At 41.9% G+C, this 27814-nt stretch overlaps 1 protein-coding gene across 1 annotated transcript in view; it reads left to right on the plus strand.

Moving 5' to 3' along the window:
* MYO3B (myosin IIIB) overlaps positions 1–24590 on the plus strand; it is a 281014-nt gene extending 256424 nt beyond the window's left edge. Inside the window, exons 25-29 of the mRNA XM_019522847.1 lie at positions 3559–3764; positions 22308–22419; positions 23386–23548; positions 24275–24355; positions 24508–24590. Of these exons, the coding sequence (XP_019378392.1) occupies positions 3559–3764; positions 22308–22419; positions 23386–23548; positions 24275–24355; positions 24508–24590 (645 nt within the window). The remainder of the gene's footprint in view (positions 1–3558; positions 3765–22307; positions 22420–23385; positions 23549–24274; positions 24356–24507) is intronic.
* The last annotated feature ends 3224 nt before the right edge of the window (positions 24591–27814 follow it).

Raw genomic sequence — 27814 nt, forward strand, 5'->3', positions numbered from 1 at the left:
GCAGAGGGAGCAGGTGTCCCCCCTCCCTCAGGAATGCAGCCAGCTCAAGTTACCTAAAGAGACAGGCTGAGGGTGTGGTCTCCTCTGCTGAGCCCACCCTAATTGAAAGGTCACAGCACAGAGATATTATCACAGTGTCACAGGGCAGAGATTTTTGGGGAGAAACCAAGGTGGCTTTCTGCCACACTTGTCACCAGGACAACACAGATCCATTCAAGAGAACTCTCTGGGTCCTACATGCAGCCACATGCAGCCAGTTTTCCACCCACTGAACTGCTGAGCAGCTGAGCCCACAATCTTCCAGTTTTCCCACCAGGATATCATGGGATACTAGATCAAAAGCCTTTTGGAAGTCTAGGTATATAACATCTACCTTGTCTTCCACGTCCAGGTAGTGAGAGACCTGGTCGTAGAAGGAGATGAGATTGGTAATACAAGACCTACCCACGACAAAGCCATGCTGGCTGTCATTCAGAATCTTACCTTCCGCAAGTGTATTGCACGTAGATTCTTTAATGAGCTTTTCTAGGATTTTCCCTGGGATAGAGGTTAGGCTGATTGGCCTATAATTGCCCAGGTCCTCCCTCTTCCACTTCTTAAAGAGGGGCACAATGTTGGCCCTCTTCCAATCCTCAGGGGTCTGCCCTGTGCACCATGAATTCTGAAAGAGCTTTGCCAGGGGTGCCACAATGACTTCAGCCAGCAACTTCAGCACTCTTGGATGGAGTCCATCCAGTCCTGCTGACTTATAAATGTCTAGCTTTTCCAGTTGGTATTGCACCCACTCAGCATCCACAGTGGGGAGGCTGTCAATCCCGGCATGCCCCCTATGAGCCTTATCTCATTTGACTTTCCCCATGGTCCAGTGAAATACCAAAGCAAAGTGGGCATTCAGGAGTTCGGTTTTTTCCTGAATATCAGTTACGAGCTGTCCTGAGGTGTTAAGCAGGGGTCCCATGCTTCCATTTCTTTTCCTTCTACTGCCTAAATACCTAGAGAAGGACTTTGTATTATCATTGACTCCCGTAGCTAACCTAAACTCAGTCGCCGCCTTGACTTTCCTGATCATGTCCCTGCAGGTGCTGGCCACTAAAGTATAGTCCTCCTTGAAGACCATACCTAGCTTCCACTCTGCATACACCTCTTTTTTCTTTTTTAAGAGGATTGCAATATCCCTATTAAGCCAGGCGGGCTTGTCAACCCTCCTGCTACCTTTCCTCTTTGCAGGTACAGTGTTCTTTTGTGCTACAACGATCGTGTCCTTGAGTAACGACCACTCTTTGTGCACCCCATTTGCCTTCCCTTCCTGGTCTCTCATCGCCTCCCCTACTAATGCTCTGAGCCTATCCAAGTCAGCATTTCTGAAGTCCAGGACTTCAATCCTGCTGGTTGATTTGTCGACCTTGTGGTGGATGGTAAACCTGATAATTTCATTGAGGTTACCCTCAATGTTCAAGCCACACATAAGATCATCTCCCTTGGCCAAGCCCAGGTCCAGAAGAGCGTTACCTCTGGTTGGCCCTTGCACTTCCTGGGTCAAAAAGCGCTCCTCGATTAACCTGCAAAGACTGAATCAGTTTAGCCTCAGGCTTTTTGATTGTCTGTACCTAGCCCTGGAGGAGATCTGGGACAGAAAGTTCAATAAATAGATTTACCCTAAGTCAGTGAAGTCTGATACTATATCCATCGAGGTTTATCTTAAATTGTTTTTGGCCATTTTGAAAGTGGTTTATATGGTCAGAACTTCTGCTGTTACCAGTTTCTGATCACTTATACTGATTTATGAGTAATTTCTGTCCCTAGCCAGAGAGTCCAGCAGCAGCAGCCCTGTGATGCAGGCTCCCTGAAGCCACCCTAGAGCTCCAGTCACTCCTCCCTACTGCAGATATGCTACTGGGTACAGGGCTGCACCTACTAAGAAAAAAACTCCCTGGGGTAGTGGGGAGCACTGTTTCACTCACCCCTGTCCCTGCAGATACGTTGCTGGATACAGGGGTGCTGTGGTAAAGACTCCCTGAGGAGGAGGATTCTGATGCCCTTTCATACGCAGTGCCAAGGGCTGGTGCCTTGCTTCCACCGCAGCCCTTGTTACACTACTCTGTGATGCACATTGAGTCGATTGACCTCTGGAGTGCATGTGAAAGTGACTGAAGGTGCTTGGGTGGTTTCAAACAGTCATTTTAGGGCCTAGGGTACCTCTAAGGACATCAGCATTCCACTCCCAAAGAAGTGAGAACTAAGGTTTATTTTAGTGATATCTTTTATTGGAGCAACTGTATAATTGAAAGAAATGTTAGACAAGCTTTCAGGCACAAAATGCCCTGAAATTCCGCAGGGAAAGGAAAGAAGCAGATAAGCCTGTCTGATATCTCCAAACTATACAGTTGTTCCAATAAAAGATATTACAAAACAATTTTTGCTTCTCACACGTTCCCTTTGGTAACCATCATTTTTACAATGATACTCTGACCCTATTACACCCAAGAAATCAGTAAGAAAAAATATCTGATCCTAGAGGCATGCTGTAGGCATGCTAGAGCTAAAAATAATGACTAGGCACTATCAGGAAGAGATGGAAAGGAAGTGTGTGACCCACCCACAGACTGGTAACTGAAGCAAAGTACCCAGTCAAGGTTTAGAAGTACCTCTGAGTAGGAGATATTTTAATTACCTACATAATTTATTTTTAGTCTTTCAGTCTAATTCATTATAAAATTTATGATGTTGTTTGTAATATTCCCTTGTCTAAAATAAGTAGAGTGTTGTCCACAAATTTTTCAAACAAAATGGAAATTTCCTTTAAAATTTCCTCAAAGAAATTAAAAAAAATAAAAAGCAATCCCACAACTGGAAACCTAATCATTTTTTTCTGCTAACTGAAAACAAATTTACGGCAGAGTTTGATTTTTAGATAAACATTTTAAAAAGTAAAGCAAAATGTCAACGATATGAAAAAAACGTTATAATCAAGATCATCTCAGTCTTAGAAATAATTTCATAACCCCCTAATCATTTATAAATGCTGTTTATAAACATATTGGAAGGGTGACCAAGCCACAGCTCGTTAGGTGCATGAAGCTTCCAGTCAAACACAGCTCCTGAAGAAAGGGAAGTAGTTAAACAAAAACATTTGTTTCCTCTCTACCTGTTTGTTTGTTTGTTTTATTCCATTCTTACTTATTTTTTTATTCTAACAAGATATTTAATGACAATTTATTATCTGTGCTGGAGCACTGTGCCAGATCATTGAGTCCAGAGGGTTGAATCAGCTATTAGATAAAAGCACCCAAAAGCCCCACAGTAGCACCCGATCAATACAGAAGCAGGGTGAGCTGTGTCAAACTAACATGGGTCCTCTTCTGAGTATGCATTGCACTTGGTGCTCAGGTGCAACAAGCTGAAAGTAAAGCACCATTTTGTTTTATTTTTTTCACGTCTGTCAGCAGCCATTAAGATTATGGGGAAGGAGGCTGGCTACTCCTGCTGTCTTGCTTACTTAATACAATTGTATCCGGTGATATTTATTAAGTATACATTTCTTCTCCATTTCATTGCTAGTATTCACTGATGGACCTCTTATCCAAAATGGTTGTTGGACAGCCTCACTTTGTCCGCTGCATTAAACCTAATGATGATAGAGAAGCACTGAAATTTTCCCATGAAAGAGTTCTAGTGCAGCTACGGTACACTGGAATTCTAGAAACTGTCAAAATACGTCAGAAAGGCTATTCTCACCGCATCCTCTTTGAAGAATTTGTGAAAAGGTAAGACATGTCTTTCTTGTAACGGGAATCTCCTTTTAGGACTCCGTTCAGTAAAGTGTGAGCTCATGCTGTGCATGTCTTGCTGCAGAAGTTACAGCCTGGTTTGGCTCTCAGTTACCATAATGAAAATGAAAGGTAGCTCAGGTCAATGGAGTTGTATTTGTTAAACCAGTGTAAGACATCATTTTCAATATAAAAAATATCCCCATACTATGAAGTAGTGATAGGGACATATGTGTAAATACACATCACCATCAGCTAGCACAAGAACCAAGAAGTTAACCACCTTGAATCTCCATGTAAAGACTATACACATGATGAGAGAAGGAACTGATACAAAACTTTGCACAAACTCCCTCATAGGCGAGCATTAAATCTATGCTACCTGAAGAGCATTAAGGCAGTGGAAAAATACTAACAATCCATAAAAAGAGACCTAAGGAAAGGCACTTTGTGCTTGAAAGCTTATCTAACATCTCCCCAGCTATCCAATTGGTCCAATAGAAGATAACACCAGAAAAACCCTTGTTTTTACATATTTTCTGGACCATCACAGCTATTACAAAACCCCAACCCTACTAATAATTCATCACATATTTTTCACCAAAGTTGATTTCTGCCGAATTACAATATTTCAGTCTGTTTATAGATGTTACTTAGAATCATTGAAATCACAGAATCATAGAAATTTAGGATTGACAGGGACCTCAGGGGTCATCTAGTCCAATTCCCTACTCAAATCAGAACCATCCCCAACTCTAGCATCCCAGCCAAGGCTTTGTCTAACTGGGTCTTAAAAACCAGTAAGGGCAGAGAGTATTTTACTATCTTCCTGGTAGGGGTGTGAGAAATGGGCTATATTCAATACAGATTCAGACTCGGCCCAAATTCGGGGACAGGGATTCCATTTGTTGATTCAATTAGGCCAAATCTGAATCTGAAGGTTCAGTGCTGATTTGGAGAAACAGTGATTCAGCCACAGACACAGCTTTAAATGTTTTTTCTACATACCTTGAGGTACCAGGCATGGCTCATGAATGTTGATATCCTGGGGCAGATGGAGACAGCCCGTGTGCTCAGCGGCAAACCCAGAAGTGGACTGGAAGTACTTCCAGTCCATTTCCAGGTCCACTATTGAGTGCACAGGGGTCCACTTCCAAGTCTACTGTCAAGAGTGCTGGGGAGCCCCCCCGTGCTCCTGTGGGATGCTCCAGCAACTGCCCCAGCATCTCAGCAGTCACAGGCCGCCTGGTACCTGAGAGGTATGTAGATAAAACATTTAAAACTGTATCTATGTCTGAATCATTTAATCTTTCTGAATCTCTCTGAAGAGATTCAGAGGGTTCCAATATGATTCAGAGAGATTAAAGGGTTTCCTGATTCAATTTGGATTCAGAGATTCGGCTGCTGGATTAGGCCGAATCTCCGCCAAATCAAATCAGGGACTGAAGCTTTGCATAGCCTTACTTCCTGGTAAAAGAGTTTTTCCTAGTATCTAACCTAAATTTACCTTGCTGTGACTTAGGACCATTGCTCTTTGTTCTGTCATCTGCCACCAGTGAGAACAGTCTAGCCCCATTCTCTTTGGAACCACCCTTCAGGCAGTCGAAGGTATCTATTAAATCCCACCTTGATCTTCTCTTTTCCAGACTAAATAAGTTCAGTTCCCTTGGCTGCTCCTCATAAGTCATATGGCCCAGCCCTCTACCCATGTTTGTGCCATCTGCTGGACACTCCCTAATTAGTCCACATTCATTTTGTAGTGGGGGGGCCCAAAACTGGACACAGTGCTCCACATGTGGCCTCACCAGTGCTGAATAGAGGGGAAAAAAACCGCTTCCCTCGATCTGCTTGGAATGCTCCTACTAATGCAGCCCGGTATGCCATTAGCTTTCTTCAGAACAAGGGCACATTGCTGGCTCACATTCAGCCTATTGTCCACTGTAACCCCAAGTCCTTTTCTGCAGAGCTGCTGTTTAGCCAATCAGTCCCCAGCCTGTAACAGTGCACAGGATTGTTCTGATCTAAATGCAGGACTTTGTATTTCTCCTTATTGAACTGCATGACATTTATTTTGGTCCAATCCTCCAATTGTTGTAGTCTTTCTGAATCCTAGCCCTACCCTTCAGCATATCTACCACTCCTCCCCAGCTTGGTGTCATCCACAAACTTACTGCAGGTGCACTTTATGCCATCTTCCAGATTGTTGATGAACACATTGAATAAATCTGGCCCCAGGACTGACCCATGGGGCACTTCACTTGATGCAGGCTGCCAGCTAGACATTGAGCCATTGATTACCATAACCTTTGAGCCCGATGATCCAGCCAATTTTCTATCCACCCTGCAGTCCATTCATCTAACCCATAATTTGCTTGCAAGAATGTTGTGGGGGACCATATCAAAAGCCTTAGTAAAATCAAGGTGTATCATGTCCGCTGCTCTCCCTGCATCCGCAGAGCCAGTCACCTCATCATAGAAGGCAATCAGGTTGGTCAGGCATGACTTGCCCTTGGTGAATCCATGCTGACTTTTCCTAATCACCTTCTTTTCCTCCAAATGCTTAGAAATGATTTCCTTGAGGGTCAGCTCCATGATTTTTCCAGAAATTCAAGTGAGCGTGACTGATCTCTAGTTCCCCAGATCTTCCTTCTTCCCTTTCTTAAAGATGAACACTATATTTGCTTTTTTCCAATCATTTAGGACCCCTCCCAATCACCACAAATTGTCAAAGATAATGGCCAGCAGCTCTGCAATCACATCAACCAACTCGCTCAGCACCCTCGGATGGATCTGGCCCCATGGACTTGTACTTGTCCAGATTTTTTAAATAGTGCCTAACTATTCTTTCACCATTGTCAGCTGCTCATCTCAACCCCAAACTTAAAGAGCTAAATGAATGTAATACAGAAAGCATGTATTTTTATGAATTGTGATTTGCTTTCAACTGTTCTATATAGGAAAATTATACTTGTAAAAACTGAAGTGTAATTTAAACCCAGATAATTGTACCAGTATAACTTAATATGTGGATGGGTTTTCCTATAAAAGAAGGCTTTTTCTTTGGTTTAATTTGCATCACTTCAAAGAGGTTTAAACTAAATTGGAAAAAAACTACTTTTTAATCTGGAACAAGAATACCCATCTGAGAGACGTGCCTACCTTGGTCTAACTATACCAACGTTACAACTATATTGGTACAACAGAAAAACAAAAAAACTTCCTTATACAGAGAAGTCCTGTGAATTTGTGAATATTCTAGTAGCCTCTTGATATTTGTGAAAATATTTTTGGGTATCCTAGAAGTTCTGTAAGTTTTAATACCAGTGTTTATTGGTCTGAATGAGTGTACTAGAAAAGCATACTTCATTATTTTGATGCCTTTCCAAAACATGCTGTAGCTCATTTTTAAAGTTAATGCAGGACTAACAGGATGAAATTTTATGGTCCGCGTTATGCAAGTCAATTTAGAGGATCATAAAGTCTTTTCTGGCTTTAATATTTATTATTTGTTATTCATTATTCTCTGTTTAAAGTATTTGTCACTGATTCAGTAAACAGAAACAGTACCATGTGACCAGCCATACAACATTAGTAGTGAATAGTTGAATACTTTTAACAAGTAGCTCATAGAATGAAAGGTGCATGTCAGAACAATACAGTAAATAGTTGAAGTCATTTAAAAAAGTATCAGGATTAATTCATGAACAATTCCTAACTAATAGGATCAGTCTGTAATGAATTATTGTGTCGAAGGAACATATAATATTAAAAAAAGCTTGAAAAATAAGAGAGTAAATAAAACAAGAAATAAATATTTCAGGTAGGAACATTTATTTGTTTGTGGTAACCATATTTTTTCAGCCCTGATTCTTCACTCTTTTGCACCATTTTATTTTGATGTAACCATATTAATTTCACTGAGGTTGCACCAACCTAACGCTAGTGTAATAAAGTGGTAGATCAGGCTGCCTTTCCATAGTATTTTATGAACATCAGCTAATTTTCTCAGCATTTTGAAGAGATGTGAAGCATGAGGCAAAAATTTTCTTTTCAGGTTTCTTTTCTCAAGTACACTAGGTAATGAATTCAGGTTAACACAGCTGAAATACTAGTTGAAAGGAAATCAGGGCTAGGTATGGGCAGATCCAGGAATTTGAAAAGTGAGGTGCAGGAGATTTTACCAGTGCCACAGTTTGCAGTCCCACCTCCAGCCCCACTGTGTGTACGCGGGGTGATGCATAGGGGGTGCACGCGGGTGCATGTGCACCCTCTGCACGTGGTGGTGCACCCCCTGCAAAAAGTTGCCACTAACACTGTCTGCGGGCGGTCCCTAATTGCATCTGGATGCTGCTGACAGTGCCTGCAGGTGGTCGCTACCCCATGGTCGGTGCTTGCCTCCCCTCCCCCCGCCCCCTGCAGTGCTGACCTACAGGTAGGGGAAACCCCAGGACCACTCCTTCCCAGCTCTAGCTGGGGCTTACAGACAGCAGCTCCATAGGATGCCAGATCCCTGCTCCCTCTCCCACCTCTCTGTTCCCCCTGCTAGCCCAAGGACTTCAGATGCAGGGAGCAGCATCACTGAGTGCCAGGCAGGGCTGGGTATGGCAGCATCAGTGGGTGATCCCTCTTTCCAAGCACTCCTGCTCCCTGCCTGCAGTCCAGGAACACGTGTTGGAAGGGGGTGTTCACCGACTGATGCTTCCATGCCCAGCCCTGTCTGGCCCTCTGCACACCAGCTTCCATACCTGGAGCCCCAGGGCCAGCAGGGGAAACATGGTGGAGGGGGAGGGAGCAAAGACCCAGCACCCCATGCAGCCCCTCCCCACTGTCCTTGGCTGGAGTGGGGCAGGAGTGGTCCTGGGGCTTCCCCCGGCCCTTGGTCATCTAAGGACAGCAGGAAGTGGCCCCTCCCTTCCCAACCTGGTCCCCATTTGTTCTCCCCAAGTGTCCCACTCCAACCCAGGGCTCCATCCATGCCTTGGACACCTCAGAGGACCCAAGCTTCTAGGGCTTTGGGGAAAAGAAGCCACCGGCATGTAATTTTCACTGTAGAAGAGAGGTGCAACCACCCCACTGCACCTCCCTCTGCTTCCCCCAGATTCACCCCTGGACTCGTTATTATCAGTAGGATTCTCTGAGCTAAACACTTATCCTGAGTTAGCTTTGCCATCAGTGCAGACAAGGACAAGTTGTATCCCAAATCTTGTCATGCTTGTGGTCAAACTGGCATAAAGTTTTAATGAAGGGTAGCTCAATAGGGCAAATGAGAAACAATAGGTGAAGTGATTTGCCCACCAGCCTATGGGACTCATTGTCAGAGCTTCAAATAGAAGCCAGGAGTGTTTTGTGCCATTCCTATGTTCAGTTCACTTCCCCATTCTTCTTAAACAGTGTTTGTCCTTCTGCAGACTTAAAAAATAGCAAAGCTTGAACAACTCATCTGTTGAACAAGCTCCTTTAATTTACAGCCATGACTAGTCAAGTGTTTTTAGAAACTAAGTAGTTGAACACACAAAAAATATTTGAGAAAACAGGTCAAATGCTAAACAGATTGGCACTTCTTTGTTCATAATCAAAAAGCCATTAGGCAAGTATGAACAAGAGTTTCAAAATGTCAGTAAATCTGAGGATATCAAAGATGTTCTAAGCCAGCAAGTTAATTGGTATTTTGATCCTTCTGAGCAACTTAACAACAAAATGGATGAGCCAGCAGTTTTTCCCCCTTGATGTTATTAAACAAATAGGTGTGCTTCTTATCTTCCTGCTCAATACTGCTGTTTTGTAAACTCTTAGCAGGAAATATGAGGACAAAACAATCAAAGACAGGAGCAGAGCCATTCAGGGTTTATCAGGTGGAGGTAAACAAAAGATAAAGTCTTGTTTAATGTTACTCTTTACTGTCTTCTGTTTTCATGTAGACCAGATTATTTCACAGTGTTGCAAACTGAAAAAAGGTTTATTGGGTTAAAAACAGATGGGGAAGAAAGGATTTAAGCATGGCTTATTTGCACACTGATATACAAGGACCTGTTATAAAATACCCTTTCCCCCAAGTAGGAAAAAAGTAAGGTCTGGGCCCTACATACAATGATAAATGCTGTCACTGTCCCAAATCCTCGTGAACAGATATCTTCATTTCTTTCTTTTTTTTAAAGAAGTTAGGAAGTGAAAATAGGAATCATTTCTTTTCAGTGACCTCTTTCCTGGCATCCTCTCTGCTGTTTTAGAATGTTTTGCCCCAGAATTGTGACCAGGTGGGCTACTGTTAAGTTGTTCCAATAAACACTGCCTTCTCAGTGGCAGACTGGTGGTAAAGGAATTGTAACACACAGGTATCCAGGTCGTAGCTATATTGGTCTAGAGGAAAAAGCAATCAGGGCTTGTGGACAGAAGTGATATCTTTTATTAGAACAACAAGATTTTTGCAAAAAAACAATATTTAATTCCAAGCTTTCAGGCACAAACACCCTTCATCAGGCCTCAGAAAAAGATTGTAAAAGTTGTCTATATTTCATGAAAGTTCATATTTTATAGGATTTCACATAGGAGTCAATAGATGGAAAAACCCTCCATGAAAAAATAGGGTTTTCCATCTATTGACTCCTGTGTGAAATCCTATGAAATCTGAACTTTCATTTCTAGCCAGGAGAACTTTTAAATCTTTTCTCTGATGCCTGATGAAGGGTGTTTGTGTCCGAAAGCTTGGAATTAAATATTTTTTTTTTGCAAAAATCTTGTTGTTCTAATAAAAGATATCACTTCTGTCTACAAGCCCTGATTATAAAACACAGGGGGCTCAAATTAGATCACACCACCATTGTGCTAGTCACAACACAAATGCATGTGAAGGTACAGTCACTGCAGTCTTAGGCCTCCATCTTATGACTTCATACACCAACATTCATTCACTCATGCACCAGGAGGAAACCACATTAATTTTATTGGGCTTTATATGGCCACTAAGATTCACCTGTACACATACTGTTACAGGAATAGTACCTAAGAAAATAAATTTTCAATCCCAGGCAATATTACTGCTTCTAGCATTGCTCAGACATTAAAAATCCTGCAAAACTATACTCTTGCATATGCTTTTCTTCTAATCTCTCAGATCATGCAATGATTAAGTTAATTATATTCAAGAACAGGGAAGCACTGAATTAAATGTGAAAGTAACACATTCAAAACAGAAAAAAGGAAGCACTGACTTTTAAAGATAGCCTATTTAAATACTTAGTCAGCACTGAACCAAAATCCCAAAATGATGTTTGGAGACATGCCTTTAACGACTCTAATATCCTGGCTCCATTGAAATCAGCAGGAGTTTTGTCATTGACTTCAAGGGGCACAGGATTTCACCCAATCTACCTAGCTAATTTTCTCTGGTAATTTCAGCTGAATAAACTGTCCTCCACATCTAGTTCTTAGACTCTTGGTATTTGTTGTGCACTGTTACACAGCTGCAGGATGCTTTCCATTCCAGTGAGGTTTGTTATTCATAGGTGGACAGAAGTGATTACATATGTAAATGTGTACATATGTAGTCACTTGTGAGTTATGCAGGGTATCCCAAGTGAACCTCAATTAAATCATTATATCACATCACACCATCATGCAGTCTGTAGCATCTTTTACAAAATTAATATCTTTGAAACTTTTAGAAAATGCTTTTAAATGGTCTAATTATTTTATTATTTGTACATTTCTTCCTATTCTCCTGTAAAATGATAATTCTTCAGTAGCATGAGTTCATTTGTACAAACTTTTAAGCATGAGAAAAAATATTACCAACGCAAGAGTTTTTTTCATGCACCATTTAAAAGAAAGATATTGCAGGACCTACCAAGGTAAAGAACTAATACTGGGTTCTGTTGCAAAGTTAGGAATCTCCTTGAAATAATTGTCCATATACACATGCTAAGGTCTCTTTTGCCTTTGCTATATCTGCAGAGCACACCGCAGCTCTGCTCTGCCTTATCCCCTGCACTGAGGGGAATAAAGGACTGTGGGCTGTTCCTGGTCTTCAGTTATTCTTAATCATCTGGCTAGACATGGAGCATTCTGGTTGGCAGTGGGGTAAGAAGGCATGGGCAAGCAGGGATGCAGTCCCAGGCACCAATTTAAAGAGGATGCCCGTGACCCATGCTCAGGGAGTTTGCACTGCCACAGCAGCAGCAGTAGTCAGAGTGGGAGAGGAGGTAATCACTTGGCACCCCACAAAGTCCTAGTGCTGCCTCTGCTACTTGGTTTGTGCTTAGCAACCTACAACCTTATTCAAAGCCTTCTCCTCAAAATGCTCCCCCATTTCATTAAAATGATTTTGCCCTTTCATTATTACTGTTATTGCCCATCTTTTTCTTCACAAAAAGATAAGCAAAACTGTTTTTTCTTAACAGTTGAATTCTTCTTTTGGTGGGGGTCATGCTCTTTTGGCACCACTCCCCATGCTTTGCTTCTCACTGTACCACATAACACTGTCACCTGGGGGCCATATTTCCCTTGTTGATTATTTCCTGTATCATCTTCCTTTTTAGTGAAACTAGATGCTCTCATTTATTTTCCTCCTCAAGTGTCCTAATGATTCTCCAGGGTTGAAGTTGGGCCCATCTTGTAATGGCACTATGCCTATATCAGATGGGCATACCAAATGCCTTAACTGTTTGGGTGAATTCCATATTCCTGGGAAATGGTCCATATGCATATCCTTTATATCCAGGATACAAAAAGGCCACAAACTGAAGATCTAGAAATGCCTCCTTAGGAACTCCATCAGCTTTGCATCTTATCCTGGAAATAAGAGACTCAGATATGTGTTCTCTAGCACTGGTCCCTCATGGAGATCTTCTGTCTTCTTGGCTCTAAGATTTTCTCCTGGGGAAGTCCCCTGTTTGGAGCTACTTGAGGCACTTTCATATCCACTGCCTGTGTGAGACTTTATAGTCCTGTAGGGATACTATTGAAGCTTGCTATGATCCCACAATCAGTCCTCCAGGGCCATTTTCCAGTCTTGTCAGTGATCCTCAATCCACTACTAAGAAGGCAATCAGTAAACAGAGCCTAGATGGTCCTTGCCTCTCCATAATGGACTCTCCTCACTGGCTATCCCTGGCTAAGGTACAAATGAACTGTCTATACAACCTGTTGCTGTTTCTTGGTACAATCATTTTCTCAGAAGCATGTTCAAGGTGCCATCACCTTATCCTTTGTATTACCTTTGGAGCCAATATTTTTGGCCAGCTCCAGTGACATTCCATCTCTGAGCTCACCATCAGAGACTCCTTGAAAAGACAAACCTGGACTACAAAGATGTTCTTGTGAGCATTTTAGTCCCTGGGCCAGTGGCTTTTGGATTATTACTCACCTTTTCTGATGTGGACTTTCTGGCCTTGAGGCTTCTAGCTTGCCCCTGAGTGTGGGGATAGGTCTAGCTATTGTTGTCTTGCTGTTCATCATCAACATAACAGATTCCACTGGGGCATCTCTCTTCCCATTTCTCAGACTGAGAGGGGTCTCCAGCTTTGGATTTGATGGAGGATGATCTAGAAACTAATTTGTCCCTTCCCTATCCTTAAATGAAATTATTGTCCTGCATTGGCCCCTCTCCCCACTCCTCATAGGACCCTAATGCACCTTGTCCTAACAGGTGAAGCAGATCAGATCAAGCCCAAGAGAGAAGGAGCTGAAAGGCTTAGATTTGGTCATAATAAAATCATGTTCTTTTGTTAGCCAGAACAGTGATCTATCTGGTGACCTCCTTCTTAGGTATTACTTCCACATGTACAGTCGTGGTACTAACTTTTGACTCCCCAGTGTTAGAAGTGAAGGAAGATCATCATTCTCCAGTTGACAGCAGACACGTATTCTTTCACCTGAATGTTCTGACCTGATCAAGGTCTCTTCTCTGGTGAAGGACCTCATCTCATAATGGAACCTAACATGTCTCCTGGGGCCACCATTTGAATCCGCAGCAACAGGTTCTCTGCTCAGCCTTTCCATGAAAACAGCTTTCCAAGTGACAGTTCCTCAGCAAGGAGAATGAATGAGATCTAAGCCCGTGGTAGTTATTTTCCCATATATAGCCTTTTATCTAGACAAGATATCATTAAGGTGACAGGAACCAAAAGATTACTGATATACACTGCCTAAAAAACCTGCTTGCCTGTGTTCTTCCCTAATTTTCACTCTTTTTGAGCTGAAATATCCTGGGATTCATTCAGTGTGAAAATCTCTGAGGGTACTCCAAAACCCACTTTCAGGTTTGTGGGCACTGCACTAATGTAAGGAATCACATAGGGACCAGCACTCAAAGATGAAAGAGAAGTTACTTTTTAGTAACTGGAGTTCTTTGAGATCTGTTGTTCACATACCCATCTACATTTCATCTTTCTTTCCTTCTTCCTTGGAATTGCCCTCCATATACGAATCTAAGGAACTGAGGAGCGGGAAGTCCACACTACCCTTTGCCAATATGGGGCATAGGAAGAGCAGGCACTCTACAGATCCTGTTAAAGTAAAAAGACTTTGATCAAGAGCCCAAGGCACTTGCACGTGCTCACAGTGGTTGCCTATCTGGACAATTCATCTTGAAGATCTCTAGTTACTGGTAATAGCTTCTCTGTCGTACATAGGAATCAGCCTAGGAATGGGTTGTGATATGTTGGACTTCAGCCCTTTCCCTGAATGTTGTCCATTTTACACTGTGTATTAGTGTATTTAAGGAAAATATTTATTCTTGGGAAGGCAAAAATTATTTATTATTTAATGGGTTAATTCTTTGAAATTGCAGTTGTATGGCACTGTCTAAAAGCCTGGAGTACAAAACAGGCCCTTCTGAGATGGATGAGTATAATAGGCAAAAGCTCAGAAATAAATGCAGTTCATCATATGGCTTCACAGTGTTAGAAGCACTTCTGATTTTTTTACTGGGACCAGAGGCAAATGCAGGCTGGTGCTGTGGCAATGTGGCACCTCCTTTTGGCCATGCTTCACATGCACAGTGAGCTGTCAGAGTACACTGACACTTCACAACTGCTGCTGGGAGCTCTGCATGTGCTATAAACTCTGTGAGGTCGCTGTTTTCCATGCAGGCTCTGCCTGGAGTCCTTTCTTTCAAGCAGCTCTGGAACCTACTGCTCTTCACTTTCCTGCTCCCAGCAAGAGGGGAGCAGTGTCCAGTAATGTGCAGCCCCTGCTTTAACTCAGCTCCAGAGGCTCCATGCGGCATCCTGTCTGTTCTTTTCCCTGCTGCTGAATTCAGCAGAGGGAAAGGGGGCAAAAAGGAGGGCTGGAGGGAAGAACAGCAGGCTCTGGAGCTGGTTGAAAGCAAGGGCTCCAGGCAGAACTGGGCTGGTGAGCTCAGAGCTCAAAGCATATGCAGAGCTCCAGCAAGAGCTGCTGAGAGATCACTGGCATCCAGGATCACAGCTGCTGCCCAGGGTATGGATATGCCCTGTTATACCTCTGTGCCCCCATCTTCTCACCCCACATACAAAATTGTACAGTGGAACAGCTACATGAAGGGGACATTTCATCTTCTTCCTAATCACCAGGTATGGGCCACTGTTGGAACTCAGATTATATGGACTAAGGGCCTTGCTATGTGTTAATTTTGGGCAGCACCTGGAGTGTCTGCACATTAACATGTTTAAGTAACTTAAAGCACTCATTATGTGGCTCAAAGTTATATAGGATTATCTCTTGATCTGCATAACCCAGCTCCTGTTCTATTAAAATGTGGCCACTCCCTACAGATGGGCCACTCAAGTTGAAGGTAAGACTGCCAGTCAGCACTAAACCTTTGTGCGGTTCACAGTGTAATGTGTAACAAGGCCCTGACTTCATGATCTAATCTCATGTTCCAACAAGAGTGAGCCTTAGAAACTTGGGACATCTTCATTAGTGCAGTGGTTCTCAACAGAGTGTCGCAGCATCCTGGGGCGCCACAAGCTCCTTTTAAGGTGCTGTGGGTACAAAGAAATAGGCACTCGCTCTTTTCTACCCAGCCCTTGTGCAAGGAGGTAAGTGCGGGCTAGTCTCTGCGTAAGCTTACGCTTGTCCCTTCCAGCCCTTGTGTGAAGAGTTAAGTGCTGCAATATATAAATTAATTATTGAATGGAGTACCACTGAACTCACAGGAGTTATGGAGGAGTGTCTGAAATGATTAAGAATTACTGCATTAGTGATATATCTACAGAACACAGTGCTGTTATAGAGATACCTGAACTAGTGCTTACTGAATAGCTCATGTATTATTAGAAGCAGGATAGCTGCACAGGGGACACTTGGTCCAAGGTAATACACCATCTTTCTTATATGTATGTAGCTCAGGTGGAGCATTACACTGAGAAATATCTATGCTGGTTCTGTGACCCAAGCTCATTCAGCAAGAGCTACACTTCTGTCTTTCAAACTGTGGCTTAGTAATAGAGTGGGGAACCAGATGGATGGAAACTGGAACACCCACTAGGAGAAAAGAGAAAAAGAGTTTATCCCAAATTATAACTCAGAAACTTGGATTGATATCTAGACCAAAAATCACATAAACTTTGGAACCACATCTCAAAATCTTCAAACTTAGAGGATATTCAGACTCCAGAACCATTCAATGAAAAAGTTTATGTAGCTCTTATCCAAGAATATTTAGCAATAAGAATGAGGATTTCTGAGTCCTGTAACTCTTATCTATGAACAAGTGACCAGTCCCTGCTTTAATATTTGATACCATACCAAAAAGAAAAGGAGGTTTAGTGTGGAAAGCCTAACACTACAGCATGCTTAACCAGTGATAGGAGCCCGCATCCAGTGGTTTGACTTTGTAAGAGCAATTGACAAGTGTAGAAAATTACACTTTAAGTTAAAAAAAGTTAATTTATATCAGGGATGGATCCAGATAGGGGTGCAGTGGGGTGGTCGCACCCTCCCATTAATTGTGTAGCACACATGCGGTGAACTCTTCACTGCTGGTGTGCACCAGTGGTTGCATCCTCCACACCTGTGAGCTCTCTGCTGCATCCCCCTTTCAAGAAGCTGAGATAACCAAGATACCACATGACTAACTATGCCTAGAAACTCAAATTACTTATTTTCCTTAAGCCAAGAACACCTCAGGAACTCTAAGTTAACAAACTGACCTTTTAAAAAAACAAATAGGTTTTAAAATATCATTTAAAATAACAGCTAGGAATAGCATTTGGTAAGGAAATGTGGCTTCACATTTATTTGTTATAAACACTTATTGATCCATTTCAGTTGGAGCAGAAAGTAAACCTTAAATAGGTAATGTTATGTAAGGATGCAGAGGGAACTATATATAAATGGTAATAGGGTTTTTAATATAACTAAAGTACATGGTCAAGAATATAAACTAAGTACCTAAAAAACCCTTTATAGCCAGGAATTTTTCACTAATAACTAGAATGCTGACTGTAATAGTGCTATTAGATGTTGTAAGAGCTTTTTATATGAATTGTGACAAAGGGTAATTATTAGATTTTTTTCTGTACTTCCAAATGTCTCAAACTATTCCATACATTAAAGAATGCATGAATCACTGGGAAATTGATATCAAGAGTCCCTTAAATAACCATTCTAAAAAAAGTACAAAATCCAACTTAACTAAGTAATCCATTAAGTCTTATAAACGCTAAATATAATTTGACACAACTGATTTAATTATACACAAACTATATAGAATGGGCCACAATGAATATGTTTTTGATGCCAATTTTATACTGTAACCTTTAAATATATGTTGAAACTTTACGTTACAAATTACTTGGCAAATTTATGTGCATGTGTACATGCACGCACATGCACACACAAAATATCTATCCCAGTATATATAGGAAAACATTTTCTTGCACATGCATTCTCTCTCTCCTCATCACAACTCAAGATACTGTCCATCTTTCTGAAAGTTGACAATATTAACCTTAGTGCAAAACTAAACTCCATCTTTTATTTTCTTTTGAAGGCAGCATGGTTCTCGATAGGTGTTAAATGGCATGACCCTCAAGTATCCTTCAGAAATAGTTGGCTCGGTATACCATGAGATACTGTTGTTATGGAGAAATTCACTTAATTAAAAATAGTAACATAAACATATATATTCTGCTGTCTGGACACTTTTAATTAGCGTTGACCGTGTCTTCATGTCTTCAATCATGTATCTAGTCCAGAACTGACAACAATGCCTTTCACTTTAGACATCATTTAGTTTCCCTTTCACCTTTATTAACTATTCTAGTGATTCTTTTTTTTATTTTTTTCTGACAGCTGGAACTGCAGATTAACTGAAGCTAATAATTGGAAATTACTTTCCCTTAGGAAAAAATTAGCTGTCAGTATCCTATTCTCTATGATAATGTCTCCATGTTTTGTTTAATATGGGCTACTCAGTGTGCCTGTTCTTTCACAACTATCCAGGGACATATTTTTGAGGTTTATTTGCCAGCTTCTGCTACCTGGATATTAAAGGGTAGCTAGTGGCTGTTCAAAATGTTATACCTCAGGGGAACAGCCTATTGCACCTGGCTCCTTTCCTTGTCACCAAACAATTGAGTTAATACATAGGGATAACTTAACAAAGAACTAGAAAACAAGTACTGTGGTGGCACAGTCGGAGACGCTGCTACACAGAGCCACCCGCCTCACTGTGCCAGGCCCAAAAATCTCACTTTGGGAGTTTCCCACAGGGTGCCTACCACCGGTTGTCCCGCTTCCTGGAGAACACCTGCAAGCCTGGGGCACACAGACCCGCCAAGCCTTGGGGGTGATTTGCCCACTGGTAATATTTCTGGGTGCCTCTTTCAGCCTGAAGACTCCCAGGAAAACCTCAGGTAGGACTGAGGGAACATAAATAGGCTCTGCTGGCCAGGCTGGGAGCTAAAAGGCTTGCCTCTCCCCTCCACAGTGAAACAGCAAGGCACACTGTAACCCTTGGGGGGAGGGGGGCCAGCCTGGGGGAGAACAAGAAAGTTAAAATACACTCTAAGCAAACATAATCAATCAGAGTCTTGCACAGTCTTGAACGTAATCATGGGTGACTGGTGCCTCCTGAGTCTGGGGGGGCCCCAGCACCCAATCACTGACTGGGGGGGTGGTCCCCCAGTGGCTGATCGCTGACCGGGGGAGGGGGAGGATGGACCCTGGAAGCCCTGGCAGCAAAACCAGAAGTGCCACTGGCACTTTTTTTGGTACCCCATTCCCCAGCCGGCGTCAATCTCAGGGGGGGCACTGGCCGGCACTTCTCTCAGTGCCCCCCACTCCCCAGCCAGCAAGGGCCAATCTCAGGGGGGGCACACACACCCCCATGCCTCCCCTATGCATTGTCTGTGAGCGTAATAGTCCTTTTAGAACACGTCTGCCTAGACTTAAATCCTAACTCCTGGCTAATTTTCAAGCTTTTACTTACAGGAGTTCATCCAGGCAGCAGCCTGGAGGCACTTTGCTTGTGGCTTTTCAAAATGCCCACTGGAGGACGAGAGATAGCTGCCCCCTCCCCTCAGGAATTTATATGGCCCAGTCACCTGGTTGACCAGCCTGATCCAAATAGAAAGCAAGTGAGAAGGAGAGAGGTACCTCTGGAATAACCCAAGAGATGGCAGAGAGAGTGGAGATTTCTTCACAGTACCTTATGTATAGTAAAGGCAACTGTTCTGGAGCCCTCAAATCTTAAAGATACACATTCTGTAAAGTTAATTTGCAATATCATATCAGTTAATGAGCTACTATTTGTCACTAGAGCTATTTCTGTACTGCAAAATCTGTATCCTCAGTGTGAAGAGCTATTCACTTAAAATATTTCCTCATATCCCTTTCATTGACATTTGCATAAATAAGTATTATTCCACATAACTGTTTAGAGCTCTTCTTTTTTACATGAATATCATTAATATCTTGCATGTGAACGATGGCATCTGAGCAGAACATCTGGGCCTGAGCCAAAGCCCACTAACATCAATAGTAATCCTTCCAGTTCATTCAGGGAATAGAAAAAACCCCTATCAAAGGCCACAAATACTTGAACTGAACATTGTTTCTTTAAAGTGTTTGATTTCAAACAGTCAGTGCCTTTTCAAAACTAGAAATATGCTTGCAAATATTTTTGAACAGAGGAAATGGTTAGATTCATATGTTGAGTTATTAACCATACTCACCTGGCTCTATTTATAATAGTTACTAACTCCCTCCAGCCATCACTACTACTGCCAATAAAGCCCCTACCAATAAGATAGGCAGGACTGATTGTTTTTAATTTTGCATGAACTTGTCCTTTGGCTAGAGCTATGAATCACAAGTGGTCTCAGATAACCTGAGCTTCTAATTTTCTATAAGTGAAGATTGATATGGGAGTAATTTTTATTGTAAACTCATCTTTTTTCTTGACATACAACAGTGGCCAACTCTTGAACTCAATTATCAGTCAGTGTCACTGATACAGACAGTGAGTGTTAAACACTACCACTAGCTCTGCTAATGTTGGCGTTTGTCTCCAGTGGCTCAGCATCTATAGTCTCGTTGTAAAATAGATGGGTAACTGGAAGTTCCTTCAAAGCTCCGTTCAGCATTCATAATTAGAGTGACCTTGTTATGAACCCAGAGTCATGGTCTTGTGTGGGTTTACACTTCCCAGTGAACTCTGAGGCTGCTCCTCTGAGAAAAATGGTCAAATGGCAAACACACAGAATGACAGTGAGGATGAAGTAATCCTTTCTGTTACTCCTGATACAAGAAAATAAACATCTCATTAGATAATGGATAATTTAGTTTCAGTGTATTTCTACTTCTCTGGTGCTGGTATTTGACTGTTCTTTCTGCTGGAGATTGATAGAACGAACATTAATAGAATACCTGGCATTAGCTAACTGTTCGATTGAACTTGAAAACTTTGTGTATATATATAAAAATGAGAGATAATATAGAGTTTTGTAAAGTACATATTTAATTTACAGGTTATTACTTTAGAATATTTACTTTATTCATTCATCTCCACTGTTTGGGTTTATATTTCCTCCTAAACTCTCATTTAAAGCATTTAAATGGAAAATTTTAAAGCAGCCTGTTCTAAATTGTGTTGGTTTGTAGATGCCCCTTATAAGGTATTATAAGCTGTTACTGCAAAACATCTCTACTATGAAAAGCTGGTGGGGTTGGTTAGAGCACAGCACTCTCCAGCCACAGGTCATTCTTGAGTCATCCTTTATGCCCTTATGCCATATGTGTGTAAACATTTGGGGAGGTTAGGGAGAGGTTAGGTCAATCTAAGGCCACCTGATCTAAGGTAAGTCGGGGTACAGGGGCTAGCGTGGTGGGGGTGGAGGGGAGGCTTAGGAAGGATTGGAAGGGAGGACATACTCCAGGGGTTATTGTGGGGGACAGGCAGTGTCCACAGGGAGTCCATGAGGTGAGGCAGGTAGAGTCCACAAGGAGATTGGAGGGGTCTAGGAAGCATGGGTGACTGGTGCCCCCTGAGACTGGGGGACACAGTTTGTGGGCAGCGGCATCAGTGGTGGGCTGGTGAACAGCGACCACCTGCAGAAGTCAGCAGCAACAACAGGGTGGTAAGTGGCAACTGCTTGCAGAAGGCAGTGGTGGCAGGGGGGAGGGGGTGAGCGGCGACCTCCTGCAGAAGCTGGCAGCAATGGCATGACCACCCCCCTACCATTTGCCTAGGCTGGGAGGCTTGTGGGGTCCATAAGGGCCATGGAGGGCTCTCTTCCCTACCCCCTGGGGCTAGGGGCTATTTTTAGCCACCTGACCCCCCAGCAAACCAATCCCCCCATCCCACCTGCCAACTCCCCTACCCTGACTTACTTGCTCAGCTTCCAGCACTGGCAAATGCCAGTAAAACTGGCATTGGAAGCCGTTTGTGGGATAGGGGATTTGGTGGACTTAGGGGAGGGCTGGCTGGTTTGCATGGGGGTTGTCCATCGGGGGTGGGGAGAGGGGCTGGGAAGCTAAAAATAACCTGGTGCTAGGGAGGTGGTAGGAAAAAATCAGCCCTGGGGCTGGGGCCAGTGATTGGGTTTTCTCAGCCCTTAGGCTGCTCTGTGAACTGTACATAAGTTCAGAATAGTTAAATCAGTCTAAAAGTGGCCAGCCTGATCTAAATTAACTCTACCTCTGAGGTAGTCTAATTTAGGTTGGACATTTTTAAACCAATCTAACTGTCCTGAACTTCTGTACAGCTCACACTTAGATCAACCTAACTAGTGTAATGTCTGCACCTGGGCAAACTAAGATTGGGTGGCCATTTTGAACACAATCCAACCTCCCCCCTCTAACCTCTCCAAATGTCTTTATGCACCCTGGTTGGAGTAGAAAATGACTAGGTTAGTTCTACAACAGCCAAATATTCCCCTATACTAAGTATATCCTCAGCTCCCCTTCTAGTACAGCTTTACCCCTTTTCTTACCTTATTAGTGAGGCTGAGAATTAGTAAGACTGAAAATTTTGTCCATAATCTTTGGAGTATAATAATTCTCTGTTGCAATCGAAGTGTATCTTAACCTGGTCTTTCCATTGGCTTTGCTTCGTAGGTATTACTACCTTGCTTTCAAGGTGCATGAGACCCCTCTGGGTAGCAGAGAGAACTGCATTGCTATTTTGGAGAAATCAAAACTTGATAACTGGATGCTTGGGAAAACAAAGGTAGAGCATGTTTCTGTTTGTCTCAAGTGCATTGTCTGTACAGTGATACATGCTTGAGTGGTTTGCTAAATCTGGGTCTCTCCCTGCACAGAGCTGGCACATTGTACCCTCTTCCAGATATGCTGCAATGCTTCCACTCCCCCAAGCGTTCCTGGAGGCAACTAGGGCACAATGCATCCAGCAGCTCCTTCTTTGGGAGTACTGCTCTACAGTCCTTCCTCCTGGCCCTAGCATTGAGCCCTCTCTATGCATCTCAGCCTGTGGGCCAGTTTGGCACAATATCTGTTTGCCATGTTTGAAGTGGTTCTTCTTTTCAGATGAGATACTTTGAGTTATTTCAGCAGTAACTTTTGTTGACCATTTAGGTGGTGTTACTGAATTGTGCAAAATATTGGGCCAGCTCCTGATTTTCCTACTTGTTTCTTAGGAATAACACAGTAGGAGTTTTCCTGAGTAAACATGAATGAAATGTAAGAACTGTTAGAATTTGGCCCCAACTTACAGTCCTTTTTACAATGTTCTGTTTATAAATTCACTCCAAGACCTTGCTCCTGTTTGTTTTAATCAGGAGGAGCATTTTCCTTCTACTGAACTTCTACAGGATCACCACAATGAGAAATACTAGTACTAATGGGAGACATCAGTATTTAAAATGTTACCCAAATCAACTCTAGCATGAAAAGCTGTTTAAAAATGTTGATATCTAAAGCAGTTCTTTGTCCAATTTAATTTGCAGTGGGGGAAACTGTATCATTTACATTGCAGGAAGGGCATAATAAACTGTACACAGTGAAATTTCACAAGGAAACTGAAAACATAGTCAATGAACTCTCAGCAATGGGACTTAATGGGGTTCTTCTAATGGTTGCAGTGTAATGCAGACTACAATATGACTAATGAAAAGGCAGTGTAAGATAATTTATCCTATTGCATACATGTAATACTGAAGCTTTTGTTCCATTTCAGGTTTTTCTAAAGTATTACCACATAGAGCAGTTAAATTTGTTTCTGCGAGAAGTCATAGGCAGGGTGGTGGTCATGCAAGCCTGTATCAAGGGGTGGCTTGGAGCCAGAAGATATAAGAAGGTCAAAGAAAAACGAGCAAATAGTGCTCTTGCCATTCAGTCAGGTAAATGTTCACATTCCCTATTTCATACACTATCTTGGTATTGTTTAACTGCATGCAGATCATCTCTTTACTTCTTAACTGTTTGCTGTGAAATAAAAATGTGTGTGATGATTTTTCTTCACCTTAGGTAACAGACACAAGCATTACTGATTCATTTCTAAGTTATCAGCTTTGTAATCTGTAATTTTTAAAAAATGCTTTAGCATTAGTGACACTACACCTGTAAACAAAGGGAAGATGTCATTAAGCATCTGTACACTAATGTGCATCACACAGCTCCTCCTTCTCTCTCTCTTTCTCTCTCTTATACATGTGTACACTTGCACATGTGCATTCCAAACAGCAGACATGTAGGGTGGGCTGGAGAGATTCATTATTCGTAGCATAGCATTTTTCCCTCTACTGAATATGGGGCAGTGAGAAAGAGGTAATTGTTTGATTGGTTTTTTTATGTCCAATGATACTGAACCTCCATCTGTGCTTGACTTTGTGACATCACACAGCACATGTTGACAATTAAAATTTGGAAGACTGGAAATGTGTTTGAAGTTGTGGGGATGCTTATACTTCAGTTGTGAACCCAGAGTTCAACATGTGGGTGGGTAAGGAAGAGTTGGGTGGGGGGAGGTGGTTATGGCAAGAGGGATGAAAGATTCAGCACATCTCTGACTCTGTAGCACTTCCTTAAATGACGGTAATTTCCAACACATGGTTTTGTATTTTTAGCCTGGAGAGGATATGAAGCTCGCAGGAAGTACAAGGAAATAAGGAACAGAAGAACTGATGCTGCTATACATATTCAAGCAGGTAATTAAAACATTATTTCCATTGCTAACACTTATTTTTGCGGTGGGTAATTACGTGTCGGTGTTTATAGCTGAGAGAAAAGCCTACAAACCAAACAAAAGCTAAACAAAAACTGTGTCTGACCATTGGTTTCTTAATATCCAACGTCACAGTGACAGCAGTCAAGCACTTTGAAGCTTTTATGATGCGTACTTCTCAAAAGCAAAATGTACTGATGAACAGTCATCAAATTTAATTCTTTGGGATTTGTTAGAGAGTGGATAGAACTGGTATGGAATACTAGATTCATTTGATTTAAAGCGTGAATGGTAGGCATTGGATATGCCATTTCTCTCAATTTGTGCTTAGCCCTAATCTTGGCAGGTATCCAGGTTTTAGTCTCAACTGCTGCTGAGTTTACCAGCCTGGGCCAATCCTCTGACTCTCTGCCAGGCTCCTATGCAGCCATATCAATATGAATTTGAATAAACTTTAAAGAGATTATTGAAGGAACAGGCCCAAAGGGCTATGTAGGTCTCTAGTAGAGAGCAGGAGACCATATGGCACTGAAAATAGAAGAGTCAGTCCTGTGAACTCATTCACAGTGAAGTTATAATGAGGCTGTACATGTTGCCAACATGAGGCAAACTGAGAATGATGTATTACACCTGTGCATGCCATCGCTCTCTTTAACTCAAAGTGAAAGGGTTCTGCAGAACAATCTAAAACAATCCATTGATGCTGTATCTATAGATAACATTGGGTACCGCATTTCAGTTCATCCATTGCCTATCCTATACTTATGTGATTTCTGTTACTCCTGAGTTGTGTCACTTAGCCTGTCATTAAACTGAAAGAAAAGGTTCTATTCTGAATATTCTGTCCCTCTGAACACCAAATCAAAACATTATTGTCAAGCCATTTCCATTATAAATCCAACAACTTCCTTCCTTTCCCAGTCTTTTCCCTTGAGAGTTAACATTGCTATGACTTTCAGCATGAACATAAAATAATACAGTTCTAGTTATGGGATAAAAAGAGAGTAAGCAGCACTGGGAAAAAAGAATGATTTATGGCTTTATGCACATGCTATTGTACATATCCTTAATACAACAGGAGCATAGCTGTAAGGTCAATTGCTATATGTTCTATGTTGCTATATAGTCTCTGAAACTTGGATCTGTTGTGGGGATAAATATTTTTGCTAGTTATAGCAGGCACCAAGTTCCTGCGTAATCATATTATTTACTTCCTCCTCCCTTCTGTGCTGTCATCTATTGTTTTCACTTTTAGCACAGAGTGTCAGTTCTTCAGCTGAAGAATCTATTCTTACTTATATTGTAAAACACCAGGCACATCTTTGGCACTCGAAGGTACAGCTATTTTCTGGGATGGTTATGACGTTTACATTTGGATACCTGACCCTCAGTTTCCTGGACGTCCCAACAGCCTGTGCAATACAGGGGAAATGGAAATAGATGGCCCTTCACTTCCCACTACTCCCAGTTCTTAAAGGGCTCACTGGAAATTAAAGTGTCCCAGCTATGCAAAACCCTAAGGCAGTGTGCAGCAGCACCACCCCAAAGAGCTCCCTAGGAACAAATCTACCTCAGCATGCCACCCAGAGGTCCTGGGCCTGCAGAAGGTGAATGCCCATTACTGAACCCCTTTAGGGTACTGTGTACATGTCCTGTTGCTTTCCCCCTAAGTAGCGTAAGGGTCAGAGAAATGCAAAGCTATCCTCTTCCTTGTTATATTTGGGGCACGTGCACTAGAGCGCTCCCAGAGACTACTCTGTGACTTAACCCATACAAGTGAGCATCATCCTGGCATTCCTCTTCCTAGCACACCTGCTGCACACCATGCAATGGCCAGGCAGAACATGCCATTTGATTATTGTGTTGATCAGATTGGCTGATGTGCATTGGAACTGCAGAGTGAAGAGTGACACATTGCACCTTTATTTGTGTTAATCCTGCCTCTGGCTACTCCAATCTTTGGCACAACATTCCTATTTATAGAGCATAATACTTCTTCTCAGAAGATCAACCCTCATTTTTTTTATTTTCTGCTTTAGGAAATCTATATCTGGGACTCTCTTTGAAACTTCTCTCCAAGCATGTTTGTTTATTTCTGTACACAAGCCTTTTGTGCTTTAAGACAGCTAATAAGTGCAAAGTGACCATTTTCCAGCTTTTAAAGTACACAGCCTGCTACTACTGTTATTTACATTGCACTGTAAAAGTGTCTGGTGACAAACAGATAAATGCAAAATAAGAGCTTAAAATCTGAGTACAGTAAAAGGACAGCATTTCAATAAAACATTTATTTTAAATAATGAGTAATTTAGATCAGTGAAGATTTGTTATCCAGACATTTGTAGAACTATATAATTAAAATATATGTACCCAAAAAAGCAGTCCTTGAAATTTAGGAAGCATTTGGCTTACATGTTTCTCTAGAACAGCACATATTGGAATTTGTTTTCCTTTCATCTCTTTCCCAATAAAAGCAGCCATGCGGCTTATCCCTTTAGCTTCCTCAGAACTTCCTTTCAGAATTCCCGATCTATTACAGCACATTCACATACCAGAAACAAGATGCCTTTTCATGCTGTCAACCTTTTTCATCTGAAATGTAAATTAATTCTTGCTGGTACGCTTTGACAGAGATCAAAGTAGGGGTATTAACCTTATTGGGCCTTCTCTTCATCAGAATCAGTTCCAAAGACTGTGAGGGTGGTGTTAGGAGGCCAGTCTTCACTGTTATCTATGGCCCTCCTCCAGGCAGTCCTCTGTCTACAAGTCAACATTTCAAAGGCGCTGATTTCTTTTGTAAATGACCTTATCATTACTTTAAACTGTGTGAAAAATGATTTGCCTGAATAATTCTTGCAGGATTATCCTGCTCATTTTAATTGTGGGGGGACTTCATTCAGATTCCAGGATATTGTTTAAGTGGTTTTGACAGCAAGTGATCATAGCCTGATAGAAAGGAGGAACACAGCTCCTGATTGGAAACCTCTTGACTTGCTCAGATTGTTCATTTCTTGCAAGTCAGTCTTTGAGGTAGGCTACATTTACATTTTAAAAACAAACAGTTGCCTTTCAAATACATGAGCTGGTGGTCTGGAGATCTCAGTGGGCCCAAGCAGTTCACTATCCATTGACGAAATGTTGACAGAAAAAACAAACTTACAAAAAAAACCCCATAGTACACATGAGGATACATTTCCTAAGTGTATAATATTACAGCAAAAATAAGTCATTATTGGAGGTGGAGAACAAACCCTTCCTACTAGATAAAATGTTTGTGAATTTAAAGCAGTTGGAGGAAAAAAGCTATACCATGCTTGTGGTTCTCACAAAGTAAATACATCTGTATAGTAGGACTATTGGCTAAAGATCCCAGTGTCAACCAGCATTTACTCATGCCTTTGTGTCTCAGTTTCTTAATCTGTACAGTATAGAAAATAATAAT

This window comes from Gavialis gangeticus, unplaced genomic scaffold, assembly GCF_001723915.1.
Source record: "Gavialis gangeticus isolate Ggan-Ray unplaced genomic scaffold, GavGan_comp1, whole genome shotgun sequence".
Taxonomy (NCBI): domain Eukaryota; kingdom Metazoa; phylum Chordata; order Crocodylia; family Gavialidae; genus Gavialis; species Gavialis gangeticus.